This window comes from Notothenia coriiceps, unplaced genomic scaffold (genome assembly GCF_000735185.1).
Source record: "Notothenia coriiceps isolate Sejong01 unplaced genomic scaffold, NC01 NC01_scaffold00005347, whole genome shotgun sequence".
NCBI classification, from domain to species: Eukaryota; Metazoa; Chordata; class Actinopteri; order Perciformes; family Nototheniidae; genus Notothenia; species Notothenia coriiceps.
In genome coordinates this window covers 46,686-64,361 of record NW_011338048.1, presented here as the reverse complement: position 1 = coordinate 64,361, position 17,676 = coordinate 46,686, and the positions used below count along the sequence as shown (strand labels likewise).

The 17,676-nt window shown below is 39.8% G+C and overlaps 3 protein-coding genes across 3 annotated transcripts in view; all 3 read right to left on the bottom strand.

Moving 5' to 3' along the window:
• The window catches only part of nol11 (nucleolar protein 11), a 10,292-nt gene extending 8,127 nt beyond the window's left edge, over positions 1–2,165 (bottom strand). Inside the window, exons 1-3 of the mRNA XM_010768179.1 lie at positions 1,986–2,165; positions 1,318–1,431; positions 829–885 (exon numbers count right to left, since the gene is read on the bottom strand). Of these exons, the coding sequence (XP_010766481.1) occupies positions 829–885; positions 1,318–1,431; positions 1,986–2,159 (345 nt within the window). The 5' untranslated portion in view covers positions 2,160–2,165. The remainder of the gene's footprint in view (positions 1–828; positions 886–1,317; positions 1,432–1,985) is intronic.
• Positions 2,166–2,543: 378 nt separating this feature from the next.
• Positions 2,544–7,648, bottom strand: LOC104942870 (beta-2-glycoprotein 1-like). Its single transcript, XM_010768178.1, has 8 exons — positions 7,388–7,648; positions 6,822–6,998; positions 6,117–6,213; positions 5,351–5,427; positions 4,671–4,859; positions 3,774–3,953; positions 3,264–3,461; positions 2,544–2,741 (listed from the first exon to the last, which is right to left on the bottom strand). The coding sequence occupies exons 1-8, from the start codon at positions 7,461–7,463 to the stop codon at positions 2,695–2,697; spliced, it is 1,041 nt and encodes a 346-aa protein (XP_010766480.1). The 5' UTR covers positions 7,464–7,648; the 3' UTR covers positions 2,544–2,694.
• Positions 7,649–8,532: 884 nt separating this feature from the next.
• On the bottom strand, positions 8,533–11,485 carry LOC104942869 (beta-2-glycoprotein 1). Its single transcript, XM_010768177.1, has 8 exons — positions 11,398–11,485; positions 10,977–11,156; positions 10,629–10,725; positions 10,472–10,548; positions 9,935–10,120; positions 9,528–9,707; positions 9,074–9,271; positions 8,533–8,808 (listed from the first exon to the last, which is right to left on the bottom strand). Exons 1-8 carry the CDS (start codon positions 11,465–11,467, stop codon positions 8,681–8,683), a joined length of 1,116 nt encoding a protein of 371 aa, XP_010766479.1. The 5' UTR covers positions 11,468–11,485; the 3' UTR covers positions 8,533–8,680.
• Positions 11,486–17,676: the final 6,191 nt, after the last annotated feature.

The window sequence follows — 17,676 nt, the reverse complement described above, 5'->3', positions numbered from 1 at the left end:
CATTAGCGTTAAGAAAGCTTACTTAAGTTAAATATCTGCCACAACATAAGTAACCGGATCAGAGTAACATTAAGTACAGTCCGCGGCATATCACATCATAATGTATCATATATTTCATTATTTGAGTCAGCTGAGCCGTATCTGGCCGTGCAACACTCACAGTGTCACATACTGTATGCAGAAGTATTATTTTAAGCAAAACATTAAGTTGACGAAACACTAGAGACAAATGTAATTAAAGTCAGATCGTGTCTTGGATGGGGCAGTGATATCATAAACCTGTTAATGTGCGCATTCAAACACTTTTTCTTTTACCTGCTGTATTCACCTTTCAGGTGCAGCTATGTGGCTTTTATCCTGGATAAAGTATTTAAGTCATTGGTGTTTAAAGTTTAACTTCTTCATATTTGTCTAATATTATAATTGACTTTTCATTCAGGAAGTATGACGCTGCGCTGTCAGTACGCTTCTCCATGTTTGTGATTGGTCGAATGCTCCAAATACCACCCCTTTCATGTGAACGTGCACCTAACTAGATAGGACACGGCTGGCTTGAGCGATCCACTTGATAACCCGTGTCGTAGTACCGTTTAGCGAGAGCGCGTATGTTTTGGATTAGGCCAACCGGCTAACTCAAACATATCCAGGTTAGGAAAATCCAGCTTCGTAGTACAGGCCTCTGCATACTTGGTGAAAACTCCATCAAGACTATATCCACAGTAGTTTTGATTCATCTAGTGTCATGCTCTCTATGACAACAGGCTTTTAACTTGGAACAAGTATAAACAATATTGCCATTAAACACATTGCACAAAGTCATTCACTTACGGTTGCTTTGAAGGCCTTATCTAGGTGTATGTCTTCTTCCTTCCAAATTCTGATCACCTGAAAAAACAAAGAATTTCTTTTGTGACAATATCCTGCAGATAATTCTGGAAGGTCAGATCTACAGAGAACCCTAGAGAATAGATTATTAGATAGATAATTACAAGTCTATTTTTCAAGCACCACAAAAAAAGTGGTGTGTTAGGTCAAACCTTTAAATGAGGTAACAGTGTTTAATGAGTAAACACTGGATGGGTGAATTAAGGAATGCATTTAGACCCAGTTAGTACACGTTCACTGAAAAGGCAAAATTCCTTCAGCAAGTCCAAAAGACTTGCTGATTATTTTATGGAAAACTAAGATAACTGTCCCATTACTGCTTTAGTCTTTTCTTAAGAATTGATTTATTCATTTTTTGCCAATTGTCTCTATGCTGGTGCTCCAAATCAAGCACAACAAAACATGGTCGTACTAGAATGACTGAAAGTGTACCTTGCTGTCTGACACTGCCACATATTCCTTGGTCTTTGAGTTGTAGACTGCTGAACAAGTCAGAGTCTGTCCTTGTTTTACTGTCCAGCTGCTCAGTGACTTCTGGTCTGAAACCTGTAAGAAACACAAAAAGAGAAATAAAGAGGACCAGTTATTAACATCAATGACTGCCCAAGATAGTTATACCACTCACAACACAAAAACGTTTCCCTTATATCTACAAAAGTACATGTACAAGTAAAACTTTGTGATTATGCACGTTTAACCTACACCAATTATGAAGTTGACGTTTACTGAAGAAGAGCTGCTTGGAGAATAACTTATGTATGTAGAGCTGTCCTTTAGCTAAATATGCACACTGCATACTTAAATAACTGAGTGTCTTGTAGTGTAGACAACGGCAGCTAGCTACAGTAGCATGTGCCTGTTTGTTTATACTCGCATAATGTTTACCATAATACAACTTAACGACCTTAACTAACGATTTTACCTATCAATAACTAAATGTACTTTCACAGCTATCTGATGTTTGTGTCCTATCTGTTCTGGTAGTTTATGGTACAGCTACTGTATGTCGAGGATGCCAACACGAGTTACACATGTCGCAGTCGCACTGATCAGCTGGCCCAGACTAGAAGAGCCTCCTCAAAACAAACGTTAAACGTTACCTTGAATAGCGTGACAGATCTCCTTGAGTCGGTGACGACGACATGGTCGCTGTCTCTCACCGGTTCGACACCTTGAATGCCTGAATTTGACAGATTTTGAGATGGAGTAAGTCCGCACAACGTGTATCCCTCATACAGCGCGGCCATGCTGGACGAGAAGAAAGTGGAACTCATCGGCTCTCGCGAGAATGGACGAGTGTTTGTGAGAGGCCACCGTGCGGAGTCGCGCCTGTACGTCGCGGGAGCGCGCACCGGGTAAAGAGAAAACTGTCACAAATTGTAATTAATTCTAAGGCAAAATATCATTAAAAACGAAATAATTATCTTATCTCGTTGTGGTTTTGATCAATGATGATAAATGACCGAAAGGCTATAGTTTATGAAGATTTCAATGCTTTGTTAGACCTTCAAAGCCTTTAAGTATCTTACTATTGGTAAGGTTCACTTACCACTTCACTTAGGTTCACCGTTTTTATTTTTCCTAATCAAATGTACATTACAAGTACTAAATTAAATTATTGAATAAGGGACAGATGACGAGACACGTGCGCCAGAAACCAAATTGCATTCATATTTATTGATAGAGGACTGAAAAGGTCAACATGTCAACAATCACAAATATGGGGAAATCCATTACCAACCAGAACAGATAAAAATATTCCTTATTGCTGTAGTTAAATCTTCCTCCGATAAGCAATCTGCTGCTGTTTCAGCATTGTGTGATTTCTGATGGAAGTGAACCCGGACCACTTGGCTCTGGAAATTAAACAGACACACAAATAAAGAGAACAGGTCAGAATGTTTGCGCTTCCCTTAAAGAGGGCACTTCATCTTAATTATCACTATTATAACATAAGGAACATGTCTAGAGATAATTGCCCCAAAAGTATTGGCTGGGATTCTTTTTGTTGTTGCTTTTTTTTGTCAGAGTTGAGTAGACATAATGGGAAGTGAGCCGCTCAACTTAGACTTGAAATTACCATATCACGGAAAACCTGAGAGGCAATGAGTCTGACCTTGTGTTTTAATTGTATTTTCCTTTTTTTAATAGGCAAACATTGGCAGGTCATTTTTTTTCAAGATTCGTTTTTTGCCATTGAAATTCTCTTTGCGGCCACAAGAGGCTGAAGTTTACCTCACATATTCCAAAAAGGACAAAGGTTGTGATGTGATAGTAAAAACAAACAGAAAAAATAGAATAAAGTAAAGTGTGTCCCGTTATTGACTATCTGGCTGCTTTGTAATGATATTTTGTCATTTTAAAGCAATATAACTTACGTTCAAAGCATTCAGGGATTTTGAGTTTTCCGTCGATGCACTGGGTTTGCACTGCATAACCACACTTCATGGGTTTGTCCATGCAGTAGACTGAGACAATGTCGTTGTGTAAGACTCTGTTAGGTTGTAGGTCTTTGATCCAGATTTGTTTTCCTTTGTATAATATCCTTGCAGTCTCTATACCGACACTGCAAGGAGCTGTAATTCAGAAGGTGAAATAAAAACATTATAATGATTTAAAAGTGTTGTTTTGCTCCCTACACAGAAACATATGACATGAACTTTGGGGGAAAAAGCAATGGAATTGTGCTTGAATTACATTATCACCAAATGTCCGGTACAGAGTGGAAATAGGAATACACCAATCAAAACTGGGAAACAGTTTTATTTCTATAAAACTAAAATCCCCAAAAGAGCTACAAGTCTTTCAGCCTTGCAAGATCAGACAAGAAATGCACCTACCACCAACATTGTAATGTAAAATAACTGTAGCATTGGTTGTAGCCCTACCTTTGCAAGATGGCTTTTCAGACCATTTCCCATTTTGCTGACAAACAATCTCATGGCTTCCTTCAAGCTCATAGTCTCCATTGCAGCCATATTTAATCGTTTCCCTATAGTCATAGTCCCTCGGTTCGCTGCTTGACATGAAGCCTCTGTCAATGTTCTCCGGTAGAGGGCAGGTCACCACTGTAAGAGGAAAAATGTAGTCATTCATCTTTTTTTAACAACTGTTTGCAGACAATCCCATGCTGTTGGAAGTTGAAGTATTAGAACGTTTATATGAGGGATGGTGAAGACCAATGTGGTAGTAGAGTTGCATCTTATTTCACAATGTGTTATGAGGCGTATGGCGCAGTGGATAGAGCCTTGGTGTTGGGATCAGTGGGTCACAGGTTCAAACCCCACTGCAGTCAGCATGTCATTGTATCCCTGGGCAAGACACTTCACCCCAAATTGCTCCTGTGGGGATTGTCCACAGTATTGAGTATGTAAGTCGCTTTGGATAAAAGCATCTAACATGTAATGAGTGTCACCTTTTTCAGCTCCCACTGTAAAGTCAATAGGAAGCTACATTCTACATCTTACAATCTGATTGGATGATCTAAACCTGCTGCGAGTGCAAGATACAGTGTCATGTTTCACAAACGCCACTCATCAAATCCTGTTCACAAATGGACTTTCTTACTTGCTGATACTAAGATCAATAATACATTTACATTTCAGTTTTGTAAAATAAGTTTGATAATCCAAAGTGTAAAACAGTATAATATAAATGTCACTATGATTATAGTCATGACTTGCTTTTCATATTCAACTTTTTAGTTATGGCTCAGATCAGTAAATGCAATGCCAGAAAACGGTTCATGATATTTATACAGCATCTCCCTTTTCAAACCTTCATACCTTGACATTCAGGTGTCTTGGTCCAGTTGCCGAGGACAGTGCACTCTGCTCTTGCGTTGCCAAAAACGATGTATGGAGGATTACACTTGTACGTCCCCCCGACACCATAATCAACAGTGTTGCCTCTGATCCTCTTGTCATAAACAATCATACCGAAAGGTGGAATCGGAGCAAGATCACAGGTAACAGCTGTGAGAGAAGAGACAGCACATGTCATTACGTATACTGTTTATTGGTATATAATGCACACTTGTATTCTGCACTTTTCAGCTCCTGCAGTCAACATGTTGTTGCAACCTTGGGCAAAACACTCAAACCAAAGTTGATGGGATGTTGTATGTGTGTGTGAATGTGTGTGTTTCTTGGAGTAGGTGACCTTGCATGGTGAATGGGTGAATGCTGATTTGTATATAGAACTGGTTTGAGGGTTCATAAAGACTATATTTATACCCTTTATCATGGCAAATGTACACATTTATACTTAGTTTGATTTACACTTCCATTTGTGTAAATGTATTTTCACTGGCCTAATATCAAGTTATTGATGAAGTTAACCAATTATTGTGGGGCTGTCTAATAAGTCCTCAGAGAATTTAAACTGAGAACAGTACTTTGTGCTGAGTGTTTTTTCACAGCTATCTTTTTCCCTGATTTAAAAAAGAATGTAATGGATTACATACGCTTGCACTCTGGTACTGGTGTGCTCCATGTTCCATCAGCAAGGCACAGGGCACTGCTGTTTCCATTCATGGTGTACCTGAGCAGAGCCATATCATGTGGTCAGTTCATGCTTGGATAAATACACAATAACACAGGTGTTGACTTAAATTCTGTTAAAGCCATTTTAAATATTGATTAATCATAGGGATCTTAAAGTAGTGTTCAGATGCACAAAATAAGTTAAATATAAATTGTCATGGTTATCATTGATGCTGTTATACCTCAACATCATACAATTATGGTTATGATTTATCTTTGCACTTCATTTAGATATTGATGCAAGTCACATGGATCTTTCTTAAAATACTTCTATAATGTATTGTGTGCATGATTAGAAGTTCTCCATTTGTAATTCAGTGTACCACCAGTGTACAGAGCCTTCTCCGTCACTGCCCCCTCCCCCTGGAACTCACTCCCACAACCCATCAGAGACTGCACTGACCTCACCACCTTCAAAAAACGTACAAAAACTCACCTCTTCATCCATGGCTTTTAATGTGTGATTGTTTTTGTATTGCTTGATTTTAATTTAACTTCAACTATATATATTTATTTGTTATTCTTTTCTTTTCACTATATCTGTAAACCATCTTTGAGCACCTGTAAAAGCGCTAACAAAATAAATCTATTATTATTATTATTATTATTATAAGGGACAGCAAGATGAATATCAGAGAAACTGACACATTTCAAACAACACCATTCAACAAGATGTTCTTTCTTTACCCTTCATCACAGGTATAGTTGATCATACTCTGGAACACAGTGTCCTCATAGTATAATTCTCCATTGGACAATGGATCAGGATGGGGACACCGTTTGGCTGCAGACGAGAACACAGGTGTTACCATTTTGTTATGAATATTGTTTAGATAGGAATAAATGTTTGCTGTAACCCTGTAAGCATAATAAAGTTAAGTTGGGATCTAGCAAAGACTATGTTGACATGTTCTATGTTATTTATTTTGCCAATGAACAGACAACTTACTCTCAAGTCCTGGATATACAGTACATATTCATAATGCAGAATAAAAGAGAAACCTATTGAATATATGTAAAAGCAACAATAAATACGTATCTGACTATTAGAAATGAAAATAAACGTATAAATAAGAGTGTGGTTATCACAATCTGATCATCATTCACATTGCTTCACATGCTTAATGAATATGTAACATCAAAAACAAGTATTCATTTACACAATTTAATTTCTACATTGTAAAATCTATCTGTAATTATCAATTAATAATTGTATTTAAAATTACATTTAAAAGGAAACTTTTACTTTAAAAAAGTAAAAGTTTCCTTACGGTTGATATTTTGCAGAAAATTACATCATGTTTAACTTAAAAAGTAACTCAAGTGTATGAATTTGCACTACAAGATCTGTGAGAGGATCCCTAGTTTTCACGAAAAATAAAGGAGACCCACGTAAGCACATTAATTTGGTTTTTGTCCATGTTCCACTGGCAGCACACACAATCTTCCGAGGGCCAGAAACTGGGGTGTATCCCTGTTTGCAGGACAACGCTAACTCCACACCCGGGGTGTAGAACCTCTGGAGCCCATCCATCTCAATGTTGGCAGCTAGCTTAGGCCTAAGACATACTGCAAGGATACATGGATTTAGTAATATGTATTATAATGGCTTGGAGAAGACCAGTTTGTGATAGTTATAGACTTCCAGAATTTAAATATAAGATCATTATACAATTACATGAATGCCATGTGCTGATTCTAGAAATAGAAGGAATAGGTGTTGTGTCTGCAATTATGTCACATGGCAAATTAATGTGAAGTTGCATTTGCCCTCTAAAGTTTAGGTAAAATATAATTATTCTGTAAGCACAAAGAACAGAACAAAAGGTTTAACCATTAGCTTCACAGCATATTGAAACAAACCATTTAACCATGGCAGACAACAGAACCTTCCAGAGGAATCATGCAGATCTAGCCAAATAAAACAAGTTAAAAAAAGAAGAAATAATAGCAAATACCATTGTCGTGTTGTGTTTTTACGATGGTAAAAAACACAAATGGAAATAGCAGAAACAAAACCAGCTTGCGTTCCATCCTTTGTAGAGATGTATAGACGCTTCTCGGTTCTTTCCTGTGGCCACACAGTGAATATCTGTCCCCTGTTTCACTAATGTTTGTGTTTCTCTAAAAGTAAATAGATAAGAGCAGCATGATGTAACTTCTCACTGGCTATCCTTGTTTTGTTTTGCTTGCTTTTTGCAATAAGAGATTGTTCTTGTGACAGTTTACTGGAAATGAAAGCTCAAGTCGGACTTCCCCCTTGTTGCTGCAATACTATGAAACACCAGCCCATTTGGCTCCATTTTCCTGTTGCTTAACTGTAGTGCCTGCCTAAGTACGTTTTTAGTTTTTAAATGCTTTAATCCTTTTTTGTTAATGCATATGGCACACATTTTGGCAACAAACTCTATTGCTTTAAAGGCAAAAGTCAAAGGGAACATATGGTGCTCATTTCAGTTTAATACTTTTTGGGTTCGTGTTTCGATAAAAACATGTTTGCATGCTTTACTGTCATAACTTTTCTTATCCCTGTCTGAGTATACCTGTATTCACCCTCTGTTGTAGCGCCTGTCTCTTTAAGCTGCCCTTCCATAAACCTCAGTCTGATCTGATAGGTCATTGTTTGCTGATCTTTTGCATCTGCACTCTTGGTGTTAAACTAATGTTGTGGTGCATATGTATAGTTGTGACATCAAAACCTTATGGAAGCCTTAAAGGTTTGTTTAAAGGAAACATTTCTACATTTGGGCTCTTTGTATTTCTCTGTTAAATGTATTGATATTGCTTTTAAAGGAAGATCTCACGTTTTACGAAATTTGACCTACATCTATGATCTTTATAGGGTCTCACCGTCTATGTAGTTAGTGCAATTTTCTTGAAGGAATTTCAACACTCATCACACAACTTCATAAGTTATGCAGGCTGACGTGGAGTCGAAGAACCACTGAGACTTGTTTACCCATCAGTGGATATGCTCACATAATATCTTCGGACACACAGTTCTGAATTTTACTTTTATTGTAACCTCAGAACTGGGTATGGGTAAGTATGTTCTCGGTCATAGAGTCTCTCAGGAACAAAACACACAATTTGAATCCTTTGATAAAATCAAATTTTTATTATTTGATCAATAATTACTGCTCTTACTCTTGATGTGGCCTCTGTCATATTATTACATTTCCATTATTCCTGATCCAATCATTTATATTCTGTGATAATGCACATGGTGTTTCAAATCATCCAATGCAATGTTATGCCATTCTTGCTGGGCTTGCAGGGCTTGCAGGGCTTGTGGGGCTTGCAGGGTGTGAAGTAGTACACACAGCGATTTCTGATGGAAGGGTTTTGGCCCTTATGGTGTAGTCCACCTTTCCTGGTTCTGAAAGCAAAAAAAAAGGCATAATAATTCCTGAAATTATAATGTGCAGGGCAGGATGGAAACGTCATGGGGCTTTCCTAAGACATGTGAGCCATCTGACAGACTTGTACAGCATGTGCTATGTTAACATGTTCAGGGGAAAGACCACTACAAGCTGAACCAAAACTCAGTTTAAGGCATTTTTGCTGGCTTGTTCGGAAAAAAATGGAAACAATTGCCGGAAAATAGAGCTTGAATTAGATTTACTGAACTGACAATAACTCACCCTGAAAGCACTCTGGGATGAGGAGCGTTCCATCATTACAGGTGCTGGCCACAGGGTACCCACACCTCTCAGCTTTGTTCAGACAATAAAAGGAAACATGTTCTTCATGGAGGACTCTGTTGGGTTTCAGGTCTGCGATCCAGAGCTTCTTGGCATTGTAGTAAATACGGCCTCTTTTGATGCCAACTTTGCAAGGAGCTGAGCAGCAAAGCAGAGCAGTTTGAGCATGTTACATGAGGTCTTCAATATCCACTCCCAGGAATATAATTTTAGTATTACAATATGTAATATTGAAGCTACTTGTTTCTGGTTTCGTTTTGATCAACCAGGTGGAATGAGATTTTCTTTTACCAGAAACAAATCTGAACATACTTTTATTTTCTGACTACCAATTGACTGCTGACAATCATAAATACAGAAACTTAGCCTGAAGGTATATTTTTCCATGACTTACCTCTGCAAACAGGATTGGAGGACCAGTTTCCTGTGTTTCGGCATTGGATCTCAGCCTCGCCTTCCAGAACATAATGCTCATTGCAGGCGTACTTAACAGTCTCCTTGTAGCTATGTTCTCTCATCACAGCAAAGGTGATGAAACCATTTGGTAAGCTTGGTGGGATGGTGCAGCTCACATCTGCAATTATCAAAAAAAGATCCAAAACATGAGGGGTTATTGTTTAGTTGGCACAGTTGCAAAGGGTGTGTTGCCAAAGAAAAAAATATACTATAGAAAACATTAGACAAATGCATACATGCTGGTCTGATTAAGCCACATCCTAGAATTGATTCAGCCCTTAACTAAACACAAAGATGTTGAATAGAGGAAAGGGGAGGAAATGGTAAAGGAATATTATTGCGTACCTCGACACACTGGAGGCTCAGTTGCTCTTCCATCAGCCATGCAGGTTCCTCTTTCATAACTTGGTGCTTTAGGTGGGTTACATTCGTATGTCCAGCCTTGTCCGTACATGGTGGTGCTTCCACTCACTGGCTTATCATGGGCAATTCTTCCATCTGTAGGGGGCTTGGGCAGGTCACAGTTCACAGCTATAAGAAGAAAAAAATATCACACTAGACTTATACTGACATTACATCTGGAGCTTATTTTTCTGCTAGCTTTGAAAATACATTGACATTACAGTCTTTAAATATACTCCAAGCAGGTTCACCTTTATATAAAAGTCAGGTATGTTCTGTCTGCTGTCAAAAAGAACCAAAGCAAATGTCTTAGTAATCAGAATCATATGCTATAGTAGTTTGTAGACAAAAATGCATAAAGAAATTAAGCAAATACAAGTGCATCAATACAAGAAGGTAGACCATTTTGGATATTGTGTTTTATCTCTGTTGAACAATTCAGACTCTGTTAAAATGTGTATGTATATTTTCCTCCAGTACCTTTGCAGAGAGGTGCTTGATTGCTCCAGGTACCATCATGTAAACAGCTGCTTTCATTGGCTCCTTGCATGACATACCTAAATAATTTATTAAACACATATTGTCATAATCTGCAAATATAAAGTGAAATTTTTTTAAATCCACAATTCAATCTTACCCGTCATCACATGTGAAGTTAAGCACACTCTTAAATGGAGCTTCTGTCCTTCCCCGTGCTAATGGCTGTAGAGGTCTAGGGATTGGGCACATCTTAGCTGTAGAAAATAAGGGACGATAATGATTCTGCATCTTTTGTAGATTAAACTTAGATTTTCATCAATACTACAGTATATGCATATTTTAGGGGAACCAAAGTGTTGGGACCAAGGATTGAATTCTTCCTCCCATTCCATCTTTTTGAAAAGAAAATTATGCAATTACAGCAGTTCTAGTGTTGCACTTCTGAAACATTAACTACATTGTTACAATTCAGCAGAGAGAAAGCCCGACATCCCAGTAAACTCACGGGAGCATGCCAGGTCTGACTGTGTCCATTCTCCTGTGGCGGTGCAGGTCATCCTTCGAGGGGTCGCTGTTGAAGCCAAGTAACCCTGTTCACATGTGAGGGTCAGCTCTTCTGCCACCTCGTACACGCGTTTTAGGGACAACTCATCAATCCCGTCAGTGATAGGAGGTCGGCCACATACTGGTGAAAGATCAGAAATATTATTGGTCATGGACTCAAATAAATAATGTCCACGGCACAGCAACAGCTTTCTATACACCATATTACTTCATGTGTAGACTACAAATTGTGCACACTTTAGTTGATTAAAATACCTTAAATCAGGCGCAAAAGATGCATTAGATTAAAAAAATGCAAATAGCAACAACAGTAATTTCATGCTCAATATAAGTAAAGGAATAAGCCAAATACTCTAATATACCTTTCTTGGGTGTTACAGTTGTGTATAAAGCTACTTGGCAAAAAAACAGCAAAGCCAACGTTGGAGCCATCTTCCTGGGATTGTTCGGTATCCCCTGTGTCTGGATGGGGATGCAGGCAACCTACTGTAAGGGGCTGCTGTGTAAACTGGCCACCGGTAGCCTGCTCCAATCAGATGCCAGTGTAAGCTCCTATTGATCGAGCTCAAAGGTCTTGGCTTCTGCATATTTACCCAGAATCGATCTATAAACTTGATTTTGTTCAAGAGCGGGCAGCAAGTTACTAGTTTATAAATAACAAGAGGGAGAGACTCCCAAGACACTGAGTTTAAACACACACAGACACACACAGACACAGACACAGACACACACACATTATTTAAAACAAAATAATGTAAATGTTTGATAATGGGTTATCAAACATTTATTTTGGTTAGATTATGGAAAAATATATATAAAAGGAGGTAGTCCCGTTTTGAAAAATAAATTGTGTGACCTCCAAAACCACTGATATAACTAAAAGGATGCAATACCTAAATAGGTCACAGGATTTGTTGATAAGGAGTAATACAACACGTCCTTAAGAGGTAGATACAAGTTAGAATTGTTATTTGAATGAAAAATGACAGCTCTTTATTATCTTAAGTGCTGGATGTTTTTAATAGTTTTTCTTCAAAAAATCAAAAGCTAATATTTGTCTTTTGCATAAGAAGTATTGAGCTGGTTAGGCTGCTCTGCTGGTCAGTGAACCTCAGGGAATTGGTAAACATTGAAAAACTTGAGAGAGAGCATGCAAGTCAAAAGTGCAAGGGAACCCTCTAGCTGTGAGACATTTTCAAATAATATGAAATATAATCCAACTGAAGCAAACACAAGCAGGAATCCAGTCAAAGAGCACCAAAGCAAAACAAATATCACAAACAATCAACACAATTAAGCACATTATCCGAGACCAACATTTTGAGAATAATATTACATTGTTGGTCAAGCAAGAAAATTTAAATGATTGTATTTAAGAAAGTCTGTTGCCAGTGGGCACGATACAACATTCAAGGCTCAGTGTCAGTGTCATGCACAGAGGGGAGAAGTAGGCTACTCAGATCTTGTACTTGAGTAAAGAAGCCAGGGGCGCCGGAAGCAGGGGGGGCCAAGGGGCCATTGCCCCCCCCCCCACTCTACAGCCCTGCCCCACATGTTCGCAGTGGCGGATGCCGCGGAACACTGTACATCCCGTTTCAATCATTCCCCTCTACTCTAAAGTCGCATCTAATCTAGCTGTGTATATTTCAACCTGGTCTCACCAGAATACGTGACTCCACCACGACTCCTTGCAAACTTGAGGGAGATGAATAAGACAATCTCATTAGCTACAGGCAGCGACGAGCTCATATATTGCATGAGGTAAAATAAAGCAGGCAAACATAACAGGAAGAATATGTACATTTTAATCCAATCAAAGAGGACATTGTCAGACCATTCAAATGTATCCATGTACATGGCTTGGATTTGTTTCTTTGTTACGTTGTTCTGTGTCAGCCGTTAACCTAGATAGATAAACTTAGCTATTGATATCGCAAACATGTCAGAAGAACCACCGCCGCATAAGAAAATAAAATACAGTTAAATAAAACTGAACTTCAACAACTTCAATGTCACATCCCTGACATCCACAACTCCGGAGACTGGCCCTTCCACCCTAGAACCAGCGCAGCCAGATGAACCCCAAAGCAGCAGCTCTGCGACCGCTGAGACTGTCAAAACCGCTGGCATCGTTGTACCGAAACAGGCTGGTCCGACTGCGTGGAGGTTTGTTGTCGGGACATTGAGAAGGGTAAAGCTGCACAGCTAATTGTAAATAAAAAGGAGACCGCTAGATCGTCTGGGAAAAGAGAGAGGTAGCCTACTTCAATGCAGAATGGTACAAAACCAGAGAATGGTTAATTATTTGCAAAACCACTAAACGAGCCTGAAATATGCAGATTTGCTGCTGTCAAACTTTCTCCAAATGTGGAAATGACAGCTTTGTAAATACTGGAGTTAATAACTGGAAAAAGTGCCCAAGCCTCCTGGATAGCCACGAAAAGTGGTGTTCAAAAAAAGTGCGCTTACTTCGGTCAAACACCAGTCAACATTCAGCTTGTCAAACAAGGGCGTATTGCAGGACAAAATAAGTGATGTAATGATGGAGCAACTGCGCTGTCATATGTGTGTTCTGGACCTGTATTGTTTAATTTACAGGAAAGTATTAGCTTTGTTCGTTATTCTCGCGTCCAGGAGAGAAGTTTAGGATAAATGAGACCAATGGAGTCTCTGGCATAAGGTTCAAACCGGTAATGTTACAGGTGGACACCGGTGGTCAGGGAAGCTGTCCGACTGAAGAAGGAGGCCTTCAGGGATCTGTTATCCTGGGGGACTCCCGAGGCAGTTGAAAGGTACCGACAGGCCCGAAGGGCAGCAGCCTCAGCCGTGGCCGAGGCAAAGCAGCGGGTGTGGGAGAAGTTCGGAGAAGACATGGAAAAGGACTTTCGGGCGGCACCAAAGTTGTTCTGGAAAACTGTCCGACACCTCAGGAGGGGGAAGCAGGGAACCATCCAAGCTGTGTACAGTAAGGATGGGACGTTGTTGACCTCAACTGATGGAGTGTTAGGGCGTTGGAAGGAACACTTTGAGGAACTCCTGAACCTGACAACTCCGCCCTCTATGTTAGAGGCAGAGCTGGAGTATGACGGGGGATCAACACCAATCTCCCGGGGGGAGGTCACTGAGGTTGTCAAACAACTTCACAGTGGCAAAGCCCCGGGGGTAGATGAGATCCGCACAGAAATGCTGAAGGCTCTGGGTGTTGAGGGACTGTCATGGATGACACGTCTCATCAACGTTGCGTGGAAGTCGGAAACAGTACCGAAGGAGTGGCAGACCGGGGTGGTGGTTCCCCTTTTCAAAAAGGGGGATCAGAGGGTGTGTGCCAATTACAGAGGCATCACATTACTCAGCCTCCCCGGGAAAGTATTACTCTAAGCTACTCGAAAGAGGGTCAGGCCCGGATGTCAAACCCCGAATTGAAGAATAATCGGATTCCCCGTCGTCTGGTTCGTGGAAGGACGGGATCACTTTTACCTCGCAAGGATCCTGGAGGGGCCTGGGAGTACGCTTATCCAGTCTACATGTGTTTTGTAGGACTTGGAGAAGGCGTGATTGACCGGGTTTCCCAGGGGAGTTACTTGTGGGAGGTGCCACCTCCAATCTGAGCCATGGTTCTCAGGCAGGAAACCGATTGGACTGTCCTCCAAGTCGGGAATCGAGTCCTACCCCAAGTGAAGGAAGTCAAGTATCTCGAGGGTCTTGTTCTCGAGTGAGGAACAATGGAGCGTGAGATGGGCCGGAGAGTCGTGCGAGATCTCGCAAGTGGTACTGCGAGATCTCGCATAACTTTTTATATTTTTCAACTGTGAATGTATTCTTCTCCATTCCTTAGGGGCTCGTAGTATCTCGCGTGTCTCCGGAACAGCACCGTAGTTATGATTGCATTAGTAACTCGACTAATTCTGGACTGTACTTGGCGCCTTAGTCTGTAATGATCAGTATCAACAGTCCTGCCAAGTAATGTGACTCACGTAGTATTATCAATACTCATCTCTCTTATAGCCTGGAGTTATATTTTTCAGACTTTGCCAAATGTACACTGTGTCAAGTGTCCTCTTGACTGACGTCCGCTAAGATTTCCTGTAGGCAGCGCCGGCTCTCACGGTCGCCAAGTCCAGCTTGCTCAGGCGTACGACTGGTTCTCGACCAAGCCCCCAGGAAGTGCGCCGGACTCAGATTGAAATATATTCGTGGGTGGCCAAACGGCGGTACTACACTTCCGTTTGGTTACCAGGCCCAGAAACACTTTTTCCCATTGACTTACATGGGGAAAGAGTGGTCTGTAAATCGTTGGATAATTTTTTTTAAACTAAACAAACTACCCAGTATGAACACTTGTATAGCCCTTATTAAAAACATTCGTTCCTCAAGTTGTAAAAATTTGCTAATAACGTTATTCTGAGAGTTATTTCCCTCTGCATTATGAACGCGCATCTAACCCACGGGACCGCGCCGCCCGGCACGTTCATGTTACGTGTTCAGCACTACATGCGTTTATCTTTACCCATGGATGCACAATAAGAACTGACCCATATCGTCTTACTGCCATCCCACGGAGCTTTAATAATGGATATATTGCACATGTTTGCTGTAATTCATTATCATACTACATGGGCTGTATATGATTAAATCTTGTACCGTAAATGTTGTATTAAATAAAGTTAATATTACCGACGTTAGATTAACGTCCCTGTAGCTTCTTATTGCACTAAGAAGCTTATTGCACTATATACAGTATATATATATATATATATATATACAGTGCAATCATTCTTTCATGCTAAATGAAGCTCTGTTGCTTGGATATCACAAGATCCTGTTAAAGCGTAATATAAGTATATAACGATCGATGTCACATTAGCATAATTAATAGCTAGCCGCTAGCTGCTAACTGCCGCCTCGTTAACCCTCCGGTATCATTCGATTGGACCACGCAAATTAGTCATTCGAGATAAAAATGTCCACTGCAAAAGACTTTGATAAAAATATTATATTAAAAGGTTTTTTTAAAAACTTTTTTGGGTTCAATCTTTAAAACAACTTCCGCCCTAATAGAAAATACCAAAAATGTAATCATTTTCAGGATTTTAACCTTTTAAATGCCATTTTGAATACATGAAACCACTGTTTTTTTTCATGATGAAAACAGAGAAAATTAGTTATTTTCCAAAAAATACATATCTGGGGACTGGCTCTTTTAAAAAAAAACAGTCTTGGATATGTCAATCATCATGAGCAACTCTCATAGGAATGAATGAGGCCCCACCTCCCACGCTGTATCCAGTTCTTATTATACATCCATGGTAGTGACACCCACGTCTGTAAACAAAACCTATTAAAATAAATTGTACCTTCATTTAATATTCAGCGATAATAATATCTCGACGTCTATAGAGAACCGCAGTGACGCGTTGTGAGGGCGTCAGGGCATTCACCACTGCAACCCAAATGTAGGTCCATGAGTCAGGTTTGTGGCTCTCCCAATCAGGATGGTTGGGGGCATCTCCAGATGGTCTGGTAGGGTCTTCCGCTGTGCTGGAGGTAAAGTTTCCCTCCGGAGCCAGGGAAATGACAATTAGTGGAGCATTGCAAATCAAGGGCTTCTGTGTCAGTAAGGACGGAGAAACATTCAGCCTGCGTGAGGAACATCCTTACTGGCACCAAGTGCAAGGTCAGCTTCACCTCACTGCAAGAAAGAAGAAGAAATTAAGAAATTGTGAATCGTTTTTCGCCTTTGCAATGTTGTGGTTGTTAGAGTGTTAGGTTTCCTGTCAGCTCGTCTGTTGGGAAGATATAAAATATTAGTTTCGTGGAAGTCACACCATCACATGAGCATTAAGACATACAGTACATAGGCTAAAACAAAACATCTAAAGATATAACCTTGCACTTTGATAAGTCTCGTGAACATTTTCACTATTTTGAAATTTTTATAGATCAAAATTGCACTAAAGAAATAAATGGTAGATTAATCCATATTGAAAATAGGTGTCACACTAATTACAATGGTTATATTTCTTAATGAATTAAGATAAGATACTGTATTGATCCCAATTTGGGAAATGTTTGTGTTGCAGCAGCATAACAAGAAAAACAAAATATAAGTTATTATATATACAAAAGTATGTGAGGGATGGAATATTAAATTGAATATAAATGTGATTTTACGTCCAAGAGAAGCTATGGAGCAGAGAGTTCTCTGCCAGCCAGAGGTGATTTGTTATTAGTTCAAATATGCTGTTATGCTGCTTGTACTAATTAGACTTATCATATAAGCCACACAGGTTTTAATAGGATTTATTCATTATCTTTACTTATGTTGCGGTCTTTTCAGCAGCGCCATCTCTAAAACGGCGATACAGTGGCCGTTTCTCAATCGCGAGGATGCTTGCTTGGTTGCACATGTCTTCCGAGTCCTTCAGAAGCTAGGCAAGAATCCTTCCTGGCGAACGGAAAACGAAGAGTGGAACAGGCTAGCAAGTGTGCAGGTGTGCGTCATATGAGAGGCCCCGCCTTACATTTTCCGCCACAGATTTGAGGAAATTGGTCCGTGCGCAAAGCATTGTTGTCAAAATATAACTAAGTAGGCCGACCACAAGTATAGTAATCATTAGGCAGATTGGTCAATTTCAGAATTA